Consider the following 25,643-nt stretch of genomic DNA (forward strand, 5'->3'; position numbering starts at 1 on the left):
ACGTGCTGCATAAACTAGGAATATTTAATGGTCGTTTTGCTTCCCAATTTAAGGTTGGTTTTGGCAGTCTATATATTTTCAGTATTCAGTGCAGTTTGTCTTTCAATTGGCAGCTTGCTGTGTAGTTTACTCCTCTTTGTTTCTGTTATACAACAGCGGCCAAGTGCAGAACTGTAACTGTCACGATTTATGCTCAGCACATGTGTACAATAACATCTTGCTTTTTATAACAACTTGGGTATCCTGTAATAAGGTTTGTACAAGGTTTACAACATTCATTTCATAGGTGCACTATTTGGTTGGGGCCAAAAAGTTAAACCGAAAATAAATCCAATAGGATTGTGATTTGCGGAGAGGCGGGACTAAACCTGGTGGCAAGGTCTGCTATTAGTACATACTTCCTGGCAAACACAAAGCTGGTCATTTTTGCCTACAAATACATTTGACGGTTCGTTTGAATAATATTTTCCCCAGCAGGAACATTCTGAATGTATTTTACAAAAGCAGCTGTCTTGTTGTGGTGTTTTTAAAGTACATAACAACTTCTCCTGGTTTTCTCTTCAGGGTTTAAAGTATTCCTTTCAGAACCATGACCGGTTGTGTTTCGTTATGGAATATGCTAACGGAGGAGAGGTAAGCAAATGGATGAGTGGATTTGTATCCTTGTAAGACTTAAGCATAAAGGTACAAGGAAGGTTGTGAATGTAAGTAAAATACACTTGATGGGGCTAGGTGGAGACAGGAGGGTTATTCACTTGTTTGTGCCTTACACCACCGTGGCTCAAGTGAAACAAGTATAACAGTATTTTCATATTTTAATGATATTTGGCACTGTACTAGGTTTAAAAAGGCATTTCGTTTACATACTTCAGCAATCTTCTTACTAAAAAGAAGTTGCAAATAAAATGAAAATAACAATACTAAAATCTGCATGGAAACTTTGCATGGAGATTTCCTGAGACATGGTCGTTGCTTCATCCTAAAAATAAACATCTGTATATTTTTGTGGAATGTGTTTGTGTGGTTTTAAATGAGTGCAACCCTTCCTCATCCTTTCTGTGGGTTAATCGTGCTTGCTTGTGTTTCAGCTGTTCTTTCATCTTTCAAGAGATCGGGTCTTCTCAGAGGATCGCTCTCGCTTCTACGGGGCGGAGATTGTCTCTGCACTGGATTACTTGCATTCGGAGAAGAATGTTGTCTACAGGGACCTAAAGGTAGGGCAATTACATCAATTACATGTACTAGATGGTTTCTTTAGATTCGCCTGTGCTGATGGGCTCTTTTTTTGGGGTGGTTTACAATTATGTATGGCACTTTGTTTGTAGCTTGATCTGAAGATTTCTTTGTCAGTTACAGAGTTTTTTGTGCCTTTTTAGCTGGAAAATCTCATGCTGGACAAGGATGGTCACATTAAAATCACGGACTTCGGCCTCTGTAAAGAAGGGATAAAAGATGGGGCCACAATGAAGACTTTCTGTGGGACCCCAGAGTATTTGGCACCTGAGGTACGGGCACATACTATAGATGTCTGCTAGACTGAACTTGTAATCATAACTTTATTTTTTGGTTGACTAATAAACCACTACTGATGCTTTGTCAAAAATGTAAGTAAGAAAAACTGAAATTGACCAAAGGGATTTTAACATACTCCATGTCCTCCGTGGATGACAATACTGCCGTTGTTTGCATTATTCAAATAGGGCCTTGCTTTGTGTATCATGGTTATAAAAATCAGACATTTGACAATGTACATCTCTACATTCATGTAGGATAGGAGCTTATACTTTTTGTAAACCCACGACTAAAACTGCTTATATCCCATAAACAATGAAATACCCCCCTCTTCCTTCCCAAAATTTATTGTATTGCCTTCAGTGTGTTTTTCTATGTAATGGAGCACTTGCAACCTAAAAGGATTTAAAAAGAAAAATAATCCCTCTTTACACTTCATCAAAGTGGGCCATGTGACACTGCAATATGATACCCAGTGTCTGGCATGTCTGACAGACTTGGCTTATTATTTCCTAAAACCAATCCAAAACCACAGATAATTCCATAAGTATTGATTTAACTAAATGTAACTATTTTCCCTGAAATGTAGCAGTTTTGAGATACATGTTTGTTTTATATAAGAATACAACTGTCAAGTTGTCTCGGCTGTGAACTCGCTTCCTCTGTACTACAGTGAGTTTAATTAAAATACAGAAATCCAGCAACTTATTGACCTGTCAGTGTTACGATAGCATCTTGGAAATAAGAGAGATACAGTGCTTCTTCTTTATTTCATTATGTGACTTACTTAAACAGTAAAATATTGAAATCCGAGAATTCTAGTAAGAGTACAACAAATGACCCAACCATCAATACTGTACCAAATTCAGTAGAACTTGCGTTGGTGAACCCCGCCCCCCAGCAGCTCTGAAGGTGTGTGGTGTTCCAGCCCGTGCGGTCTCTGACAGTTGGAATGCGGTGGGAGGGGGTGCTCACGTTGACACAGTTGTTGTCTAGTTGTTTTTAGCCTCTGTTTGGAATTTGTTGCGGGTTTGGCAGCTCTTTGGAAACGTGAGCTTCCGCTTGGAGAAAAGGCCACTGCAGCTACAGCTGCTTCTCCTTTGCTCTTGTATATTCAAGCGCACAGCTGTCCTGGGTTGTTCAGTCCTGACTCATGGAAGGTGCAGTTATATTTGGGGTTAGTATTAAATGCAGTGGGAACTGTCTAATTTTAAATGTAATTGAATGTATTTACATCACAACTATGGCAGAAAATACAAATTTAAAAGGTGTTCCCTGCAAAAATTGAACTTTAAAGCAGTGCAAAAACACATGATTAAAAACCACATTTGTAAGTGAAAAACGCTAGAATTAAAGTAGCTACATTTAAAATGTAAATGAACACGTGAATTGTATGGTTTTATTTTCTGGTTGACTAATAAACCATTACTGATGAATCTAGCTTTACATAATCTCTGTAAGAAATCCGAAATATGGATTGTAGCGTAATCAGTCAGGCTGCAGAGTCTGTTTCATCTGATTTTGAAACCACCGAAATCCACGTCCTCATCATCAGAACCTTCATCATTGATGATGCAAGCAATTGTCTGAATCATTAATGCAAACTGCGTATGTGTGAAGTGTGCATTTAATATGCTTGCGTGGAAACCTAGTGTTCCAACTTAATACATTTAGACTTTGGATAATATTTAACTTTTGGAAATAGCAAAGCATGCCAGAATATATTGGCTATTATATTATATTCTTTTAAAGTATTTATTGGTTTTATAAAGTGTTACCTGTATTGTTTTTCAACAATTGATCAATTTTATAAAGAATACACATTTTTTTTATATTTCAATCGAGAACACCATAAACGTTCATAGATTACTGTAGTTATTCCACGAATGAGGATCGCCAATAAGTCACAAGCCCCCCGATTGATGGACTGAAATACCTCTCTGAAAATTCAGGGTGTTATGTTTATATAACAAGGATAATTGTGGGAAAGTGTTTAAGCAAAACTAAACCAAAGGACCACCAAATATGAAAAAGTTATTCAATGCTTGATCTCTCAACGCTTGTTGTATAATCTTGTCTATCCACACTAATTTGTCATACTTAATGATGATGTACTAAACAGTGTTGGGTTTTTCCCCTTAATTCACAAGTAGACCCTGGTTTATGGGATAAATCCTGATACATGTCCGTACACGACCAGATAAATTCCTCTACCCTAGTTATTGTCTCTCAAACCAGGTCCCCTAAATGGGGTTGTGGTCTGGACCTCCCTGTACAAGATGTTTCATCTAAAACAGCACCTTAAAGAATAATATACACCCAACTGTAAAAACAAGACCTCTATTTCCATCAAGGGGTTCTGCTGATGCATCTAAACCATGAGTGAGAGAGTGAAATATTCGGTTTCAACATGTATTAGAAATAAATAACAAGAAACACTTTAGAACTGGAATTTCCATTTTATTTTTACCGTTAGTTGTTTCTTGCTGGTTTTTATATCATTTTTCACACTAAAATGTTTGCATATATCTGGAAAACCAGTTTTTAGATTGTGATGAAACTTTGTATTAACATTATTATGTAGCTTGAGTTATCAGGAGGTGTCTCTCTGTACATCCATCTGTCTGTGTGTCGCATCTTTTTTGCATGTATCTTGAGCACACAAGAAATAATTCCACATACTGTAAGTCTAATATACCATTGACCACTTCATTTGCTTACCTAATAACATCTGCGTCTTAATCCAGTTTCCATTAAACTGTTCTTTGCCGTTTCTTATTCTATACTATGCGCACTGTTGATGGTCATGAACTTTTTCGACATACTGATTTGAGTTTACAGCTGTGGTGGAGGATGTATGTTACTTGCAGACTTCTTCAACCAAGCTTTTAGAAGGGGGTGTGCACCCCTTTAGTAACAGGAGCACCCAGATGCCGGTAACCACATTTCACCTGTTAGTCCTACAGTTAATTTTTCAGTGGTAATTGTACCCGCTTTTACTCCTCTGTGTTTTTGGAGCTGGTACAACATCGCTCCCCAATGCCTCCAGTGTAGTGAAATTACAGCCCTAATTACTTGTAAAGGATGAGGCTGGCTCCTGGAATCCTGGCAGATAAGCAGCTGTGTTGGTCTTCTACATATATGGGGCAGCTGCGGGCCCAGCTGTCGTTTTGGTGTGAATCATACGACAGGGGCTGCTGGAAATAGACCTGTGGAGAGTAATCCAATCACTTGACAAGCTTGGCTCTCCTGCGGCCCTTCAAATCCCACTGTTTCCTGGCAAAATGTTGTCTTTTTTAAAAAAAGTATTACTAATATTATTATTTTTAACTACTGTTGCAAATCAGAAGCGGTTTAACAGCTGTGTTGTACAGAAACGCCTCTCCACCATCAAGGCCAAGGCATTTAGACAAACACTGAGCTTCTGTGGGAGATAAAACATCTGGAATAGGGATTGTAACTTTCTAAGGACTTTGCAACATATTTGTTGGTGGATAACAAGTAGTGTATTGTATGACGAGGAAGGCAGTCCCACACACCTCCTATCAGTTACCCTCAAAATATAGAAGTTTTTTAAATAACCACAAATGTATTATTGTTTTAAAGAAACCATTGTGTTTCGGCTTCTTTTTTTTAATATATATCTCTTAGAATTTTAGATACTATTTCAGTGAAATAACTGAAGGGTATTTTCATTTAAAGTATTCAATACCAGTTGGACCAAGTGTAGAGTTGTTTTGGCGGCCTTAATTAAATTGGACAACATAAAGTTTTATGTAGTTCATGACGACCCAATTCTCTACACGTTATATAGTGCCAATATAAACATTCACACTGAGAAATATTGCATGTCTCTTTTTTTTTTTTTTACCAGTTGTCTGCCATATACATGTAACCAAGGCTAGATCAACAACAATGTCTTTTATTAAAGTAACACCTAGTGAACAGATCAGAAAGATCAAGTGGTGCTGGTGGCAAAGCAAAGCTGAGCACTAGATGGAGCTGGATCTTGCCTCTATATAGACACTGTGGTGATCTAGACTGGGCTTCATAATGGCAGGCAACTTCAACAGAAGAGCAGCTCCTGTACTTGACTCAAAGCACCCTAACACCAAAAAATAAATAAAATAAACACATTTTTTGAAACAGAATTATGATCATTAGAAAAGGTAAAAAAAAAAAAAAAAAAAAACTTACTGCTTACTGTTTAAATTGTATATAAAAAGTTATTTGCAACATTTGGGATGAGCCTCCATATCTGGATCCTTCTCCTCAGAGGTGCCCGTGTACTTTCAGGTGCTGGAGGACAATGACTACGGGCAGGCGGTGGACTGGTGGGGGCTGGGCGTGGTGATGTACGAGATGATGTGCGGGCGGCTTCCCTTCTACAACCAGGACCACGAGAAGCTGTTTGAGCTCATCCTGATGGAGGAGATCCGCTTCCCTCGCACCCTGGCCCCTGAGGCACGCTCCCTGCTCTCTGGCCTGCTGAAGAAGGACCCCAAACAACGGTGAGTGCTGTCCTTTCACCCCTTCTGCATTGCAACCCCCAGAAAAGCATGCAGGAGCCTAACATACTGCATACAAACCATGACAATGCAATATTACAATACTACGGAAATTAATTATCAATTTATTTATATGAATGCAGGAAAAATGCACACCGAGATATAACCTATACTTTACAGGGGTCTTCTGTAACAAGCAGCAATTACAACAAAATGATCTATCCAGACCAATCGCTAAACAAAAACACAATATACAACTGGTCTCTTATTTATAGCTAAACTCAACCTACCACCTATGCAATCAACAAAATGTACACCTTTTACAGTTTCTTTCATTTCAGCTTCTTCCATAGGTTTGTTGACATATGAAAAAGTTTCTTTGCCATAACTATGTCTTATCCTGGGTACAATCAATAGTTGTACCCGGTGCCCTTTTGTTTTGTTTTATATTTTTGGTTTTTATTTTTATAACATTTCCAGGGAATGTATTGGTGTGCCTTTTAATAATAATAATAATAATAATAATAATAATAATAATAATAATAATAATAATAATAATCTGTAAAAAAAATCAAAAAAAAAATCATGGGGACACTAGGAAAAGAAGCTCACCTGCTTTTATTTGTGAATGCAAACCATGTAAAGCTGGTGAGGAATACCAATGTAAGTACTTGAGTTCAGTATGTTAAACAGTCCCATATTACACTCAAATTATTTACAAACGTGTGTATGTATATGTGTATATATATTTCAGATGCTTGAGTGGGCCAAATTTAGGGTGAAAATCAATAAATAGCTTTTATAAAACCCAGGAATTTTTTGGTGAAAATCAGTAATAACTGAGAATAGAGGGACTTGGTTATACTATAAATCATTGATTGTCATATACAAATTGATATGGACTAGTTGCAATAGCCTTCAAATAAGACAAGCGTTTTCTTTCCTAACCGGCCTGTTATGAGATGTATACCACTCCACCTCTAGTGCAAGGCTTTCTGATATGTGCTACTTTTATCTAGACCGGTGAGTTCATTAACCCCGGCATTATTGTACAATGTTAAAAATGATTGAGACAGGGAGGCATCGTTATCTCTGTGTGTGATATAGAATTGCCTGCCCCCTGCCCTCTACTTTAGCACACCAGTATGTGACTCTAGGTCTGTGTTGTTTTTATTACAGGCTAGGTGGTGGCCCTGACAATGCCAAGGAAATCATGAATCACAAGTTCTTCTCTGGGATCGTGTGGCAGGATGTGTATGAGAAGAAGGTAACTACACCTGCGGCTTCTACCTAGAACCATGAAAAGGGAATTAAGGGGCAGAGAGTGGCCACTTCACTCTCTGTCCTGTAGGGGGCAGTACTTACTTCATGCATTAACTGCTTGAGTAGTTACTTCAGTTGTACAAAGTGCAGGTCCCACATGGAAACCTATGTTCTTCCCTAATGAACCTATCTTTCAGCTCTTTGTTGTTGGGCTATATAACTGCTCCGGATATACAAAGAAACAGTACATCTATGTGTGACAATTGTCAGTCAGGTATCTTAAAATGTCAGTTTATTTATGCTTTTTATGATGTTTACAATCGCATTCCGAGTTCTGTTGCTTCAATCTGAACCTGGTATTATCTAAGCCTTAAGTTGCCGGCACCCTTCTGATTTATGAAGAAATCCTAGGATGCCACCTTTTCTTCTTTTTACTATTACTATTGACCAGCAGGTGGGCTCCGCAGTGTTAAAAGGTTACAGCATTCTAGAACTTCTTTGGAATCCGGAAGTGCTCCTAAGGAACCTTTGATTATACTGGTGGTGGATTCTGATTAATGTATGAAATGAAACATTGGAGCAACAGAACTTTGAACTACTCATTTATAATATAACACAAACCTAAGTAGTAAACATAGTTAAAATGACATTCACCCTTTTTAAATAAATACAGAATGTCAAGGAAAAACATTTAGTTCTGTTTGTTTGAAGTGATATCTGCCTCCAGTGCTCTATATTAGGTTTGTCACCCAAGGGACTACCATTTGATGTCAACACTTCTGTTTGCTTCACAGCTCATCCCACCTTTCAAGCCCCAGGTCACCTCGGAGATAGACACGAGGTACTTTGACGAAGAATTCACAGCACACATGATCACAATCACTCCACCGGGACAAGGTACTTCATCGCCCAAAGATGTTAAGAAAATAACTTCAAATGGCATTTTATTGTTTGTTTGCAATCATTCTAAATTTTCAGTATTTTCCTATACTTTTAGATTCTGTCCAGCTTTCTGCTAAATTTACATCTGGCTGGGGACTGACTGACTAACTGTCCAGCCTTTCATTTTTGAAAATATCATATAAGTGTGTTAGTAGGATATATGGCACAGTCCGCTGTATACCAATACTTTAAGCGCAGCACAGAAACAAGAACCAGAGGACACAGTTGGAAGTCAAGAGGAGATAGACTTAGGGCAGAGGTAGGGATACACTTCATACAGAGAGTAGAGAGGGTATGGAATGAGTTACTTAGCCATGTTATGTATACTGAATCATTGGGATCTTAAGACCTGACTTGACAGAGTTTTGAGATAAACCAGCAACTAGGAACTGGTTGAGTGCTGACATTCGTCTGCAGTATTTCAACATTCCTGTTATCCTGTTATCTGTTCTTACTCCCCAGATGACAACATGGAATCAATAGACAATGAGAGGAGGCCGCATTTCCCGCAGTTCTCCTACTCAGCAAGTGGGACTGCCTGAAGCAGCAGCAGCAGCAGCAGCAGCTGCACTCCTCAGAAGTATTTCCTGCACACACAACCAGACTGCATTCTCAAGGACCTATGTTTTTTTTTTTGTTTTTTTTTTAGACGATTTGAATAGTTTCTTAAATAATTTGTATGTTTCTGCATTACAAACTATTCTACTTATTCCATTGTATTTCTTAAATAGACAAGGATAAGATACTTCCTTTTAGATCCTATGAAGGTTACGAGATGTAACACATTTCTTACTTTGTAGGTTCTCAGATTTTAAGCAAGCAAGAAGGAATAGTAAGGTGATTTCATTCTGAGACCAATGCAGCCCCAAACATATATTGTTATAGATGGTTGGAACCAATTTAAAGAACATTGCAGATCATTGTAGAACATTTTAATAAAAAAAATATATTAAAATGAAAACATTAATCCAAAAGACAGCAGTATGAAACATTGTTACTACATTTTAATGTATCGGAATAACCTAATTAAATCAATAGATGTGCAATAAAAGACCTGCACACTTGCAGGACCATACACAATTTATGCAGCAAGGCTGTCCTCTATGGGATTACACTCTTTCCTATGATATTCACAGAATTAATAGCCTCAGTGAGGTGTGGCTGCAGCAACAAACACATATTTGTTGTGTTTTGTTTTTAAATTGCTTTCTTGTTCACGGGATCAAGCGATGTATTGACTTACAGCTTTTGAGTTGTTCCTAGAGTTAACACTTTATTTATTTTGTGTCTATATACTAGCCATTAGTATAGTATAAGTGGTTTGCATTTCATGTGATGAAAATAACTTTTGAAAAGATCTCTAGTTTTTGTAGTTTTTACACTTGCTGTTTTGTCCCGTCTCCGTTCCGCTGTGAATGACTAGTGGTCGCTGTCTGTCATCTGATTGGTCCCTTAGTACTGCAGTGTCACTGTCCGTCATTTCACCCTGGTCCCACAGATGTCATTGTCTGAACCAGCACTAGAATTCTCTCATTCGTTTAAATGTCAATCATCAAGAACTGCACCGACTGTGCAAGTTCATTTGCCAGCTACAGAGCCTACTGTGGAATTTTGAGAAGGATATCCGAGTCAGAAACGCGTTGTTTAGAACACGTTTCAAATATTTAGTACACGTTTTAATTTGACTTTAGTATGTGTAATTCTAATTATTAAACATACTAATTTGGCCAGTCAGATCACTGAAAATGAAATGAGAACCAATGAATTTAATAGTACATGTAATAAATTATCCAATAAAGTCGCCTTACATTCTGCCATTCCCGCCCAATTCGTGGCGGTATATGGACTTGGCATTGGGCAAAGTCTAGTGAAAGATGGGTAGACCCGGACCCTCCAAGACAAGCATCAACCGACGGTTTCAGAGCCTCGGAAATCGCTTTAATTCAGTGGGAACCCCACTGGAACTAATATGTAATTTTAAACACAGAGGAACCTATTTTTATGTCCCCTCGCTTAATATCATACCCCGTTTTATTGTCACGATTTTTCAATCATGACCATGCACCGTATGTTCTTTGAGAAATTACCTCTCTTAATATCATCTCACCAACCTGCTTATTGTCACATTTTGTGCAGCCTGTCAGATGCTGCGTGGCCGGTCTTAACGGGATACAGTTCAGTTACAAAACACCAACGTCACCACATTTTTCTTCTTTAACATAGTTAGTCTTATACAAATGCACACAAAAAAAAAACAAATCCAACGCCTAATTTGAAAGCTCTCCTCAGTCGACAATTCATGCCTTTTTTTAGATAATGACACAAAGTGTTTCATTCCAGTTAGTCACACAAAACGTATTTGTCCTGTAGTAAACGGTATGCATTTGTTTAAATGTAAAGAAAGACTAAATGTATAGTATTAAAACTCTGCTCTTTAATTCACTGTTAGTTTTTTTTTTATTTTTTTTTTCTCGCAGTCATAATGTGCTGTCATAGGTAAAGTGAAACTCTCATGACCTGCTTTATATCACAAACTATGCCTGCACGGCAATGGTGATATAAAACAGGGTCATCTGTACTTTTTTTTGTTTAGGCCTTTTTGTTTTTTGTTTAAACATTTCTAACTTTGCTGAAACTGAAATGCCTGTTAAGAAAAAAAAATGTAACTTTTTTTTTGTCAATTCCATAGTTTAAAAAGTCCAGTTTTCAGTTGAATTATATAATTAAGCAATTAAAAATAGGTGTTGTCATAGACATCATTTCAATTAAGAAAGAACAATTGGGATGCCACTGTACAGTGTAGCATTCAAATGAAAAGAAGTAGTTTTGGAGTGATGGCTTCTCCTTGCATTACTGATTTATTTATATCTGTGTTTTTTTTTTTGTTTTTTTTTTATATCAGTGTTTTAAAATTGACTCATGAAAGTTGCTTTGAATGTCTTTTGGTTAAGATTAATGAATGTAAAGGCGTTTCAATGTTTCTTAGTGTAATATTCCACACACCCAATCCTATTTGGTAGTTATGTCTCTGTATATTTACTTGTTTTAAAGTCTTGTATCCAGGCTTTTTTCTTTGTTTTGTTTTGTACTGCCTGGTATTTTAATTTCTGTTTTTTCCAAATTTGTTGAACATGTCTGCCAGCAGTTTAGTATTTTCATTTGCCTCAGAAATTGTAAAAAAACTAAAGGATATAAATAAAAAAAAACAGTATTTCTTAGTTCGTTTTATTAAGATGGGTGAGTTTTAGAAGCAAAGTAAGTTTTAGAGAACAAATACAATTAACACAACCTTTTTTTTTACACACACAGTTCAATTGTATTATTATTTACATATATCATATGTTCTCCTTTTAAATGCTTAAATAAAGGATTTTAACTAAGTTTGTTTCTGCATTGTTTATAACTTTAAACACTCAATAAATGTTGACAATTAAGGTGCATGTACATGCTCTTGAATGAACCTCATGAATTTATTGGAACATCATTGCTTGATCTTTGAAAATAACTGGTGTTCATGGACAGCGTAGGAGTGTCTCAGTAATGTATGCTGCAACTGACCCAGAAATAAGCCACCAAATACTTTCAATGTGTTCTTGATTTGCTTTGTTACCAGAATAGTGGACATTTTGTTTACTAAGTGGGGTACGTTGTACACTTAGTAATGTAGAGTTTAATTGTTTATGTGCATCCTTTCAAAAACCATGTATTTTCATTTGAAAATAAAAAAGCTCTGTTTGATTACCTTTTTTCAGACAGTTTTGTACTTCCTTGGTCATTTCACCTGGAGGGTAAAATAACACCTTATTTCCTGTCATTAACCACTGTCCAGTAACAGCTGAGAATAAGGTCCAGTGGTTAAAGAAACAGAACTGTAACCAGGAGGTGCCCTGTTCAAATCCCAACTCACTCACTGTGTGACCTTGAGCAAGCCACTTCACCTCCATGTGCTCTGTCTTTCGGGTGAGACGTTGTTGTAAGTGACTCTGCAGCTGATGCATAGTTCATACACCCTAGTCTCTGTAAGTCACCTTGGATAAAGGTGTCTGCTAAATAAACAAATTATTACAAAGAGATGATCTAGGAAGTGAAACCTTGACTGCATTGACTTTCTTTAATATTGTGTAGTACCACGTATCCTTTTAAAATCCTGTTGGCTATTTTTTTCAAAACTTCACATGTGAAGCCTATTCCGTGAATGGACGTGCAAGACAGGTGAGATGTATAGAATTATTTCATTAGCTTTATTAACGTGTAATAAGCTCAAAGTAAAATACAAATGAAATGTGTTAAGAATTGGTCTATAAAATAATTCTATCTAATTATAACACGTGGCAGGGATCCAAGGCAGTAGGTTTCAGTTCAATCTCTTCCAGTCATGTGGAGTGGCCTGCATCTGATACAAGACTGAAGAATGGGGGGATTAGAAGTGATAATCCACCTCATGGCTTGAGTTCCCTTTGATTTTGGGTCACGGCCCCTGACACAACATGTTGAATTATTTTCCATAATCCACTTCCTTGTGCATGCTGAATTTAAGGAATTACATTGTGGTCGGGTTTTGCAAGTCATTGTAATGTTGATTTAGAATAGAGCTGTCCATCTTATTTGGTTCATTACCAGATAGTTCCTAAAGAAACACATACATACATACATACATACATACATACATACATTCATACACACACACACACATATATATATATATATATATATATATATATATATATATATATATATATATATATATATATATATATATATATATATAGCTGAACAATTAGTCCCAAAAATAGATAAAAGGTTTAAACAGACTTCTAAAGACAAAGCTTCAGTATGTTTGTGCTTCTTAAAATATGTTTTATATTTAAAGCATTAATATTGCTGCATTTTCACTGTATAATGCTTATTTCTACCAGACTACAGATAGCCCATGTAGCCTTTTCAAAAAGAGCCTTAAATTGCATACGTCACATCTAAATCAAAAGGGAGATATTGAGGAGCTCAGTGAGTCTTATATGGACCAAGGTTTAGTGCAGCATACAATTTAAACATGAGACAATTGCTATTTTATAGGACCATTACAAATGTGAACCTATAGGTCTTTTCTGTTTCCTTTTTTCTTTTCTTTTTTTACAATTACAGGAGCTCCCATGTAGTATTTACAGCTGTGGAAGTACAATACGTTGTTGTCTGCTGTACTTCCTGGGTTATAACTAGACGACAGAGTGTAGAAACACTAAAAGAAACCATCAATATGTGCTGGTCTGCACAAATGTGAATAGGTAAGTTACCGTTATGCATGGTCATTGTGTACAAGAAGAGTGAAGAGAAAGATAGAAAAAAAGAGTTTGAGTAAGTAGATTAATGTAAAGATGGTCTGGAGTCAGTCGTTTATATTGTGGAAATGTAGTCGGCACTATTTCGGCAATATACTGAGCTGTGAATTTCTTAAAGTGGATAAACACAGTTAGCAGTCCGGCAGTCAGACTCACAGAGGAGCAGAGCTGGGAGGAAATGTGTGTTCCTTAACGTTTGGGGAATGTTAACAAGACCATCTTTTGGGGTAAAGCAGAATGCACCAAAGGTTCAAATATTAAAACTGTAGCTCTAATTTGGACATCAGATTGACCATCATTGCGGGATAGCTTTAAGTCATGCTTGGTATGTTTAACATCTAAGAGGCGTTTCCTTTCAAGCATTTAGATCCTCTATTACAAACTAGTTTCTTATGGGAGAAAAACCGTGGGAGACGGATGCGCCTGTTCTACATGTATTGTAAACTGTTGAGAGATAACTATCAATACCTACTTCTGCACAAAGATGGCCCTCAAAAGGCTGACACACTGAATAGAAGGGGTGCATTGGTCTGGGTGGGGAGGCTGTGACCAACTGAAAAGAAACTAGCTGTAGTAATTGACTGGGCTGAAGCTCTCCAGAGGGAGCCCTTAATTGGGGAGGGAAACGGGGGTCAGTTTGTGGAAGGGGTCGGGACCTTAAGGGTCCCGGCTGGGGGAATGTAATCCCCAAAACAAAAACCTACACGGCGCCAGATAGTGGGAACTACCCACCCTGCTCTTTCAAGTCGAAATATGTATTGGAAGGGGTTCTAAAATTCATTTAGAAACCTTGCCTAAAGGAAATGAATGACTGACGGGTTGAATGATTCTTTGTCTGTCAGGAGTGGGGAAAAAATGTGTCATCTGTCAGTACATCTGCTGTCAGCCAAACTGATGGGCCTGTTGGAGAGCTGTGAGGACATGAACGCCGCTTGGTGTGACTGCCAAGCACTTTAAAAAAATTCTCGGAAGAAGAATATAAAACAGAATACTTGTTGCTGCTGTTAATGGCATTCTTGAGAGGTGGAAAACACAATTTACTTGAATAACATTTCTGAATTGAAATTCAAATTGATTTAGGATACACCCACACATGGTTAAGGATGGGTTAGGGTTATATCCCTTATAAAAGCTAACCCTGGCAAATTTGTCCAGAGGTTATTTTCCCATGGATATACTATGCATTTACCATAATATGTTTTACCATACCTTTCTTCTTTACAAAGCGTATCTACGCTCTACTATGCTTTCACTATACTTTATTACACTTTGCTATGCTTATACTTCTTGTATCTTTTCTGTTGTGCACCCAGCACTGTTTTAGAAAGTGTGTTCTTCCATTCCTTTACCTCATTCCAGCTATTGTAGTTCTGGAAGAAGTGTTGTTCCACCCCTGATGGCTTGTAGTTTTGGACATTTGTTGCCACGTGTGAAAATATAGTGAAACATCACACTCTAGTGTTCAACTAAGGAACTGCCATTTCACACCAACCATACAATCAAAAGCAGCTTTAAAAAAAAAAAAAAAAAAGAAAGAAAAAGCAGGTTTTCCGTAAAAACATAGTACAACATTGCACTCTAGTGTTCAACTGAAGAACTGCATTGACAGCAAATAAACCAGCTTATTCTAGCTGAATCTGAGCAGTCATAGACAAACCCAGTGTTTACCAAGGCAATCCAAACTAACCACAATGCGGACTGGTGGGACGCAACAACATGATGCACTGCCTCATTCAGAATGTACAGTCTGTGCTCATTCAAACACTCTGCTAATGTAGTTCAATATAAAGACCAATGCACTCTTGCAGTGCTGTGTTGGGGTATTGAGCAAACCCCAATTGAGATTTTCCTTGGAAAACATGACTTGACTAGCAGACTCCACTGGAAAACCACAGGCCCTTATTATCCCCTACAGGCGATGAAACCCCAGCACTGGGATATAGTGAAGGCAGACCTACATTCTGTACGTACATCTGTCACATTTTATATTTTTCATCTTATCCAATTGTCATGAAACTTGTTACTAACATTATTTAGCATAAATTATTCGGTGTATGAGCTTGTGGGGATATATGGAGGTGTCTCTCTATGTACATCTGTCCTTCTGTATGTCACACATACAATTTTACATGTATCTTGAGATCACACAACTTAAACATCTTAAAACAATTCCTTGCCATTTCTTATTCTACACTATTCCATACATACTGTTGCTATACATCATGGTCAGCAGCCTTTTTTTCATACTGATAGCCCTAGTTTTGAATTTACAGCTGTTCTGTTCTGCCAAGGTGCATCAGTAGAGACAATACCAACTGCTGTTTCAGTTTACAAACCTCATTGAAATACAGCGGCTTTCATCAAACTGCACTGGATCAATACAACTGTGGTGCTCCTTGACGTGAAATAAAAAGCTCAAGATGCTGCAACAGTATTACCGGCACTCTAAGGGTTCAATGGCTTTATACCATTAGGATCAGTCAGAGAGTGATAACTATGGTTTTGAAATCCATGTTCTTATTATCCCAGATTGGGGGTATTTCCCTATTTATGCAACATTTAAGAACATAAGAAAGTTTACAAATTTTGGTCGTTTGGTTGTTAAGATTATTGATCCCAGAATCTCATCAAGCAGCTTCTTGAAGGATCTCAGGGGGTCAGCTTCACCAACATGACAGGGGAGTTAGTTCCAGACTCTCACAATTCTCTGTGTAAAAAAGTGCCTCCTATTTTCTGTTCTGATTGCCCCTTTATCTAGGTTTCAGAGGCTTGTATAACTCTAGAGAACCGCTTGCCCAAAAGTCAATCAGCAGTAATTCAAACAACGCTGGAACACACATTTGAATTTACACACAACTAAAAATGATTTGGTTCCAATCTGGTATAAAGAAGATTGGATTTTACAGGGGAGATACATTCCAACAACAACAAAAAAGATTACTCAAATAAAATAAAACCTGCCAGCAGGGCACAATACTAATTTCTCTTGATATTTGGGGCATGTGAAACCTACCAACAAAACGTGATATCTGACACTACATTTGGTTGAAGAAATTTCACAGTTTCTATGTCTCACTCACAGGAAATGTGTTACACTTGCACTTCCTTGGTCATTTCACCTCTTCAATGTGAAAGCGAGTCATGAAAAGATAAAGATAAACAACACAATATGAAGGAATATAAGATAATTTTGTTGTAAATGTGACGTTGTGGTAACGCCCCCCAGGTCTAATCTGCTCTCTTGAAATAGTGAATTGATTCTGGAGCTGCAGTTTAGCGCTCTTGCACACTTCTATTATTCTTCACAAACACAGGAACAAACCAAACAAAAGGTTTAAACAAAACCCTTCTAAGTACTACAAACAAAACAACACCCAAGCTTCAGCTAGCTTGTGTATTCTTTCTCTTACTCTTTTTCTCTGTCCCACTGTTCAGGCTTGGCATGCGCCTTCACTGAACCATCTCTCCAAACAAACATTTCCTTCTTCTTTTATAGTGTGTGGCCAGGGATTAATTGTGCAATGGTGGCCATCTTGGACCCAGACTGTTCCTCCACAGATGAGCCAAGATGTCTGCCGGCCTCTGCTTTGCCATAGATATATCATTCTAATGATTCTAAGGAGTTATTAACCCTTTTACTTTCTACGGGAGTCCTTTATACTGTAGGTGGCTGCTATTATCCACACAGATCAATATCATGTGCTCATTTTCCCCTGAATTTTGCATACCATGCATTTCAACAATGCCTTCACTGTTCTCTTTAAATACCTTGGTCTCAGAGAGCTGTACCTGCGCCAGTACTGCCGCACAGTGCTTTAAATAGAATGCTCTTCTCCCTGTGTGGCATGTCAGTTTCTTATAGGTTTTGTTTCTGTCTGTAAAAGGTACAGTATAGGTGCCATCATGGATAAGGTATGCTATTAATATTTTGAGGTGATGGACAGAACTTTTTTTTTGTTGAACTGGCATTGTGTCTTGCATTTCATCTGTAGTATTTTTGTAAATCATTTTACAGGTAGAAATTAGGTCACACCTTACAGAAAAGTCAGGACAAAACAACATTAGAGCACTGCCTTATAAAATGAGTATGCTATCCTAAATACACCACAGTAGAACTAATAGGGACCCAGGCTGTCATGGCTCAAGGCCTCTAGGATTTTAGAGACCATATTTTCAAAGGGTTTATGCCAGTTTTTAATTAACTCCTATTTTTTGAAAGAGTTAAAACCCCTGTTAATTTTACTACAGTAGAACTAAACAACTAAGTTATATATTTGAAGTCCTCTTATGTTACCTCACTGTGTTTCGTTTCTCATTTTGTTACATTGGCATGATTTTTTTTCCCCCTTTCAAAAGAATAGGAGTTAATTAATGAATGGAGGAAATGCTTTGAGAATATGGTGCTAAACAACTTGACTGAGGAACCCACACCCAATGAATTCATAGAAATGTTTGTTTTATATTGGTCCAAACTGTTAGCACAGACATTAGAAACCAAGATTACAAATGTATGGTAGAGCTGAAGTCAAAGTAGTAAAGTGTATTACCACCCATACACCTAACATCAGTGTTCATGTGAATTGGCCCATGGCCTGTAACATTGCTTTGTCAGGGTTGTTTGGGAGAGAATACTATAGTATTTGTGTCAGTACTATTTTTCAGTCAAACCTGTTATCATTCCTGTTAATATCAATGCTTATTATCACCACATTGAAATGTCCCATACAGAATATAACAGTGGGGACAGGTTCCTGATAATATCACTTGTAAAAGCATACAATATAAAAGTAAGTACTTTAAGTTGCTCTATAGTATATTATGAGACCATATTACATATGTTTTTTTGGTTTTTATGTTTTTAGTTTTTACAATATATTATTTACATACATTATAGAGACTGTACTGAGTGGAAATAAATGTTATTAATGAACACTGTTGCAATTATTGCAATACCCAGGTCTATATTTTCAAGTTCCATGGTAAAACAGACATATTTGCTGTATCAACAGAGTGTTTTAATTCCGGTTATTTGTAATCTGTTTATTGTCACTATTGTTGCTAGGCCAGTCTGAAGTGATATAAGGCTACTGTAGTTCTTTATTATTATTATTATTATTATTATTATTATTATTATTATTATTATTATTATTATTATTATTGTGTATTTGTGTGTCTCATTAAATTGTTTAAACATATTGACAATTGATTCACTATGTAACACAATTTTTGTTCCTGGGTAGTAAGTGTTATTTCCTAATTGCTTATGCCTCAAAAGTATAGAAAATGGCTATTATTCCCCACAAACTTTGCTTTTGTGACCAGGACAGTGATATTTTGAAATTTACCTATTTCCAATGAGAAAACGGGCGAATTTGTGTCTTTTCGTTCACATAAAGTCAGAAAAAAACAACATATGAATCCAAATTAACATGTATTTATACTAAAGTAATACAAAAATGACTACAAAAGATTTAGAAGCGAGTAGTTTTTCGAGATTTACGATTATACTGTAAATCACTTTCACGAATCAGCCCCCAAATGTAGTCTCCCATCATGTTCTCGTTATACTGTCCTTGGTAGCGGCGTTCAAAGTCCAGTATATCCTGGTGGAAGCGCTCGCCTTGCTCCTCCGAGTATGCTCCCATGTTCTCCTTGAATTTATCAAGATGAGCATCAAGGATATGGACTTTGAGGGACATCCAACAGCCCATTGTGCAGTAGTTCTTCACCAGAGTCTCAACCAGCTCCACATAGTTTTCGGCCTTGTGATTGCCCAGGAAGCCCCGAACCACTGCGACAAAGCTGTTCCAAGCCGCTTTCTCCTTACTAGTGAGCTTCTTGGGGGATTCATTGCACTCCAGGATCTTCTTTATCTGTGGTCCGACGAAGACACCAGCTTTGACCTTTGCCTCAGACAGCTCAGGGAAGAAGTCTTGAAGGTACTTGAAGAGTGCCGACTACCTATTCTAGAGCTCTGACAAATTGTTTCATAAGGCCCAATTTGATGTGCAGTGGTGGCATCAGCACCTTCTGGGGGTCCACCAGTGGCTCCCACTTGATGTTGTTCCTCCCCACAGAGAACTCGCTCCGCTGTGGCCAGTCCCGCCTGTGGTAGTGTGCCTTGGTGTCCCTGCTGTCCCAAAGGCAAAGATAGCAGGGAAACTTGGTAAAACCGCCTTGGAGACCCATCAGGAATGCCACCATTTTGAAGTCTCCTATGACCTCTCAGCCGTACTCATCATACTTCAAGGCGTCCAGCAAGGTCTTGATGCTGTTGTAATCCTCTTTGAGGTGCACCGAGTGAGCCAGGGGAAGAGACGGGTACTTGTTACCATTATGGAGCAGCACGGCTTTGAGGCTCCTGGATGAGCTGTCAATGAAGAGGCGCCACTCATTCTGGTTACAGGCGATTCTGATTGCCTCGAACAGACTGGTCACATTGTGGCAGAAGCAGAGCCCATCTTGACGGGTGAAGAAGCTGGAAAAAGGTTGGTGACGCTTCCTCTGATCTGCGACTTGCACACTTTCATCCAACAAGTTCCACTGCTTGAGCCTAGACGTCAAAAGCTCGGCATTGGACTTGGTGAGACCAAGATCTCTAATCAAGTCGTTGAGGTCTTTTTGGTTGGGGTAGTATGGGTTTCTCTCCTCAGCTCCACCTCTGAAATTGTCATCTGGATCTACAACGTCTTCCTCGCTCTCTGACTTGCTGCTCTCTTCTAAAGATGGCTGCTCTCTATCCGGAGGAGTGGGTACGGGGAGCTCATGGCAGTGTGGCACCGGGGCGATGGATGAAGGAAGGTCCGGATACGTGATAGCAGGTGCATTCTTGCCAGTCCGACGTTTGGAAGAGTCCACCATGCAGAAGTAGCAGTTGCTTGAGTGGTCAGTGGGTTCCCGCCAAATTCTTGGGATAGCGAACTTCATGGCTCTCTTTTCCCCTCTGTACCATCCTACAAAAATACATTTATTTCACCCATGACTAATGTGTAAGAGATTCTCGCAACATTTTTCATATATGGTATATTTTTCAATAACATTGAAAATTGTAAAACATTTTAAAATTAAAAACTTTTACAATTTTAAAAATTTTAACAAATTTTATAACATAAAATTCCATGTCCATCTTACCTTCCAGAGTTTTTTTGCAGTGCTCGCAGGTGAAATGAGGTGCCCAGGGTTTGTCTTGATCCCCGACAGGCATGCCGAAATATGCCTTGTAGGCCTCACACATCTTAGCAGATGTTTCCACAGAGTACTTTTTCGCTCTTGTCTTGATAAATTGGCCGCAGACATAGCAAAATGCGTCTGCCGGATGCTTGCAGACTCTTGATGCCATCTCAGAAAAATGCAGATATGTATCCACTTAGGCAGCTGGAACTAAACTGAACTGGTGGGCTTAAGGCCCCTGTATTTATACTACTATTTATATTACTGGAAAGTTCTAGAAAGTTCTAGAAGTTACTCCAAGTTTACTCAGCACTGAATCTATCTGGAATGTTCTGGAAAATAGGTAAATTTCAAAATATCACTGTCCTGGTCACAAAAGCAAAGTTTGTGGGGAATAATAGCCATTTTCTGTACTTTTGAGGCATAAGCAATTAGGAAATAACACTTAAATAACACATAAAATTGTTACATGGTGTTATTTTTATTAACTCTGATGGAAATTCCAGCAATGCCCAGCCCTGGTGTATGCTGGCTTGCTGGTTTTCAGATGGTATTACTGGTTAGGAGACTTGTTGGTGTTGTTTGAACAGCAGGTTAAGCCGGATCAGGCAAAAACAGGTCTTTTAAAAATCCCTTTGGTGTTTCTTTGTGATTTTAAGATCTCTGTGGCATTTAATATTTCTCCCAATTCCCAACTTCAGTAGTATCTGCTAACCAGCAGGTGGTAGAATTTCAAACATTATGTTTGCAATATACCTGTACCTACACAATGTATACTTTGAGTATTGTACTGCAGAGAAACGCAAACGCGCGTCAAGGGTGGAAGACCTGTTTTTCCTGCCTTGGGGATCGGTGTCTTCGACTCCCGGAGGCGGGTGACAGCAGGCGAACCAGCAGGCAGGGTTGTAGGTTTGGCTGGTTGGAGTGGGTTGCGTCACCAACCTGCAAGGCTGCTTGGGGGCGGTGCTGCTCTTTGCTCAGTGTCAATCGCATAGACTGCAACAGCACGGCGAGGAAGTTGAATAGAGGGTGTGTGTGTATTATACCTGGCTTTCCACCCCGCTTACATCGCTTGCATTCTTTCACACATTAATAGGGTTGGATCCCGTTCATTTACGGAAACGAAAAGGGATTTGCTACTACAAATTTCATGATCATTTCGGCGTCGGTGGATTTTCTGTGGGAATCTGTCTGGATTATAGGTAAGGTTGCCAGACCGGGAGTATGAAATTGTCAAATGCAGGCTCGTAGAAACAGCTGATTTCGGAATGGTGTTTGGCCTGCTACCGCCTTAACGAAACAAGCACCTAGCCTTTTCAGAGTGACAGGGAAACCATAGCCTAGAATCGGTTATCGTTTGCTGTCAAAGGATTTTCTGCTAGACAAAAACAAGGAAGGTTATTAAGAAAGCATTTGCAGAGTAAAGCAATGGGATAAACTGCAAGCACGCAGTGATTTCTCCCCGGTTTGGACAGTAATCGCTGCATTCACGGTCGATGACTATTGGTATTGTGTGTGTGTGTCTGTGTGTGTGTGTGTGTCTGTGTGTGAATTATCTACAAATTGGGATTGATATATATTTGAGAAATTTTAGATGTTTGATGTACATTCAATCCAAATCAGACGATTGCGTTTCACAACAATAGGTTATGTGTCGCTGGGTCTCGACTGCAGGTACCAGCAGCTGGTCTGTCGGCTTACATTATTTACCATATTTCTCCTCAGTGAACTGAATTGACAGTTGTTTTTAGGGACAGTGTGGTTTAATTCAGCAACGCCTATCAATAAAACCAATTCCAAGCAGTATATAATTGGTTTTTACGCCAAACGAGGGGTGTTTTCGGTCTTGTAATTTCTTATTCTGTATTATTCTAATAATAATGTTTCATATTAAAATCACTGTTGTTCATTTTCGATATTAATTCACACATTCCTTTAGGAAGTGAAGCGTACTGCATCTTTTTTAATTTTGTTAATTGCTAGGATTATGAATCCAGGCCCGATTTACTAAAACTGTAATTGTAATAACCCTATGTTGCTGTTACCAGGTGGTACATGGTGTAACATGCAAATCCATTTTTCATTATTTAGCTTATTTATTATGCCAAATTTCAAAACAACATATTTGTTAGATTTATTATATTATCAGTACACTCACTGAAGCAAATGGATGTTACTCTTGGTTGAAATTCAAGTGCTGTAGACTATAGAGACAGATGTGGTAGACGTGTTTTAACAAGCATAAATGTACAGCGGCACCAATTCTTGTGCTGAATTTTATGATGATACTTAATCCTGATGACTTCTATTGAATTATTAATATATTCCGAGAATACTCCTTTAATCCCCCTGATTTTAATTAGGCTATTCATCTGGAAACCTAGTAATTCGTGCTCGAGATTTTTACTAATGGATTCCACTATTTGTTTGTTTGTTAAAACTACATGGGTTTTTATTCCAGTTTAAATTCCTCATATATTTCGAAAAATTAAATGTGACACAAAAACATTGCTGGTTGATCTGGCAGTGGAGTCTATACAGCTTGTTTACCTGCTCACAGCTCCTTTAAATTTCTATACAATTTGAAAGGTACTAAACAAGGGGAGAAACTGCAAATAAATAAATAAGGTTTTTTTTCTTTGCATTACGCACAAAAAGCTTAGGAAACTAAGATGCATTTCACCAGGTAAAAAATTATGAAATTTTGTTTGAGCAAAATATTCCCTTACTGACAGTACTGCAAATATAAGCTCTGTTATTACATTTGTGTTGTGACATATATTATATCCAATAAATATGACTTTTAGCTATCCAAGGCTTATTAAAACAAAACTCTTTCTATATATTGTAACACACATGGATTGAAAATGCAGATAGCCCTTGTGGCACAGACTGCTGTTAGAAACCTAATGAGCATCAATCCTCTGGAATACTAATCTTGAATCACACACCCTGTTAACTAAGTGTCTGGCCTTCTGGAGTATGGATTTCCATAGGCTGGGATTACCTGCAAAAACATGCAATCAAAGGGGGCGGAAGATTTTAATGTAGAGGAAGACATGATCGATAATGGGTCACAGGAAGCTCAGAGATAAAATAAGACTTCCATAAATTACAGATGCACAGTAATAAGCTCAGGTCTGATAATTAGGCTCATGTAAACTGGGTCAGTTTTTAGTCTAAATTTTAGATAGAGAGGAAATTCCACAGTTTGGGAGTATACAATCTGAAAGCCCTGTCACCTTTTAGTGATGGAGAGTAAACCAAGGTCAGAGGAGTGGAGAGACAGAAAGGGTGTGTGCGGGGTGAGCAGTGTGTTTAGTTATGCAAAGGTAAGCCGTACAGATTTAAAAGTGAGAGTCTATATAAAAGCTATGTGGCAGCCAGAGCAAGGTGTGTTCAGTCTTCTGATTTATATACCCCTATTCATACTGATTCAGCACACAACAAAAACATGATGGTTCAGCATACTTACTGTTTTACTGTTTTACACCTCATGTGAATCCAGTCACTCCTACGAAATATTTGTTCCACCCCCCCCCATCCCTGAATAATTATGACCTGGTTTATGAGGCCGTGTGATTATCTTTTGTTTACATCTCTACAAATAAATGAAGCAGAGGCCTAACCTTCATTTGTATGTTAATGTCCTTATGCATAAACAGGCCCTACAGTAAATCAGCTGAACTCTGTTAATGTCACTTGGGAGTCAAGCACCATGTGAATAACAATATTTCTTTGGTTCTTTTAGAATTATAGTGTTGATTTACAGTATATTAATCTATAGTTGACTTAATTATGATAAGTAAAATAAATCCAAGGTTTAAGGACAGATTGCTAATTTAATATTCTTACATTGAAAAAGAGGATCTAATATTGCATTGAACTCTTTCTGTCTCACTTGGGGTGCATTTTCATTTGCTGATGAGTTTTGCTACTGTATCAGAGGCTGTGTGCTGTAGGGGGACAACCTCCTGGGTTTAAATCCAACATGGCTCAAAGTGAAATGCCATTGGCAGTGTCATCTTAGCCCCCAAGCTTTTTCAAACCACCCCATGGTTTGGTTCAATTTGGCATAATCTGTCTGAAGCAGTCAGCCGGAGAGAGGCCCAGGACTGAATGCTGGGAGGTGTGCTTGCTGAATCATGAAGGGAAGATCATTTGATTCCAGCCAGTGTCATCATCTTTCATGAGTTTAAATTCATTTGAAGAATGCGTAGGAAATAATGTTTGAATTTGGGTCTTTTAGTGAAATTATGTGTAGCAAAGCTGTTTAGGTTTTTCTGTTTAGGTTTTTATTCATCAAGTCTTGGAAGTTGTAGTGTGGACAGACAAATCACATGTGTCAATACTGAGAAGATGCCCTTGTGGTGCCTGAAGGCAGAGTCTCCAGTGTGATTGATATTACTTTTAAACTGTGGAATACAGCTGGTTTGTCGGCCCAGATTGGATGCTACCCCAGAGATGACAGTATTACAGTGACTGTAAAACATCTTGGGGATATATTTTAATTTAAATTGAAATCAAGATTTTTAGCTTTTTTTTCTTAAATAAAAATAATAATAATTCTGACATTGCCGTGTCATTCATGGGAAAGGATAGCTGTACCCCTTTTCATTTCACAGTGCCCCTGGGGTTTTTGACATAAGCGTTGTATTAATAGAAGTTATGTTGGGTCATATTTTCAGTGTTTTCTCCATGCTTTAACTCCTGTCTTTTGAAAGGACACAAAATCATGTTAATGTTTCAAAATGAAAAGCAAAACCTCTTGAGATTCCGTAAGAGAACATTAATTATAATAACTCTGTGGTTTTGTTCTAATTCTAGGTGTTTTACCTCTTTTAAAAAATAGCCAATAATAATAATAATAATAATAATAAAAACAATACTGTAGTCTGTTGCTTCCTGGTTC

At 37.9% G+C, this 25,643-nt stretch overlaps 2 protein-coding genes across 6 annotated transcripts in view; both read left to right on the forward strand.

Annotated features, from left to right (window-relative positions):
* LOC131698641 (RAC-alpha serine/threonine-protein kinase) overlaps positions 1-11,971 on the forward strand; it is a 49,665-nt gene extending 37,694 nt beyond the window's left edge. For both annotated transcript variants that reach the window (XM_058991416.1, XM_058991417.1), the window contains 7 exons: positions 565-633; positions 1,089-1,214; positions 1,377-1,505; positions 5,809-6,023; positions 7,200-7,287; positions 8,078-8,180; positions 8,688-11,971. In XM_058991416.1, coding sequence (XP_058847399.1) covers positions 565-633; positions 1,089-1,214; positions 1,377-1,505; positions 5,809-6,023; positions 7,200-7,287; positions 8,078-8,180; positions 8,688-8,767 — 810 coding nt within the window. In that variant the 3' untranslated portion in view covers positions 8,768-11,971. The remainder of the gene's footprint in view (positions 1-564; positions 634-1,088; positions 1,215-1,376; positions 1,506-5,808; positions 6,024-7,199; positions 7,288-8,077; positions 8,181-8,687) is intronic.
* A 9,561-nt stretch (positions 11,972-21,532) lies between these two features.
* LOC117425215 (centrosomal protein of 170 kDa protein B-like) overlaps positions 21,533-25,643 on the forward strand; it is a 54,451-nt gene continuing 50,340 nt past the window's right edge. For all 4 annotated transcript variants that reach the window (XM_058991418.1, XM_058991419.1, XM_058991421.1 and 1 more), the window contains exon 1: positions 21,533-21,933. The gene's annotated coding sequence lies outside the window, so the exon portion shown is untranslated. The remainder of the gene's footprint in view (positions 21,934-25,643) is intronic.

The sequence above is a fragment of the Acipenser ruthenus genome, chromosome 18 (assembly GCF_902713425.1).
Source record: "Acipenser ruthenus chromosome 18, fAciRut3.2 maternal haplotype, whole genome shotgun sequence".
Lineage (NCBI taxonomy): Eukaryota > Metazoa > Chordata > Actinopteri > Acipenseriformes > Acipenseridae > Acipenser > Acipenser ruthenus.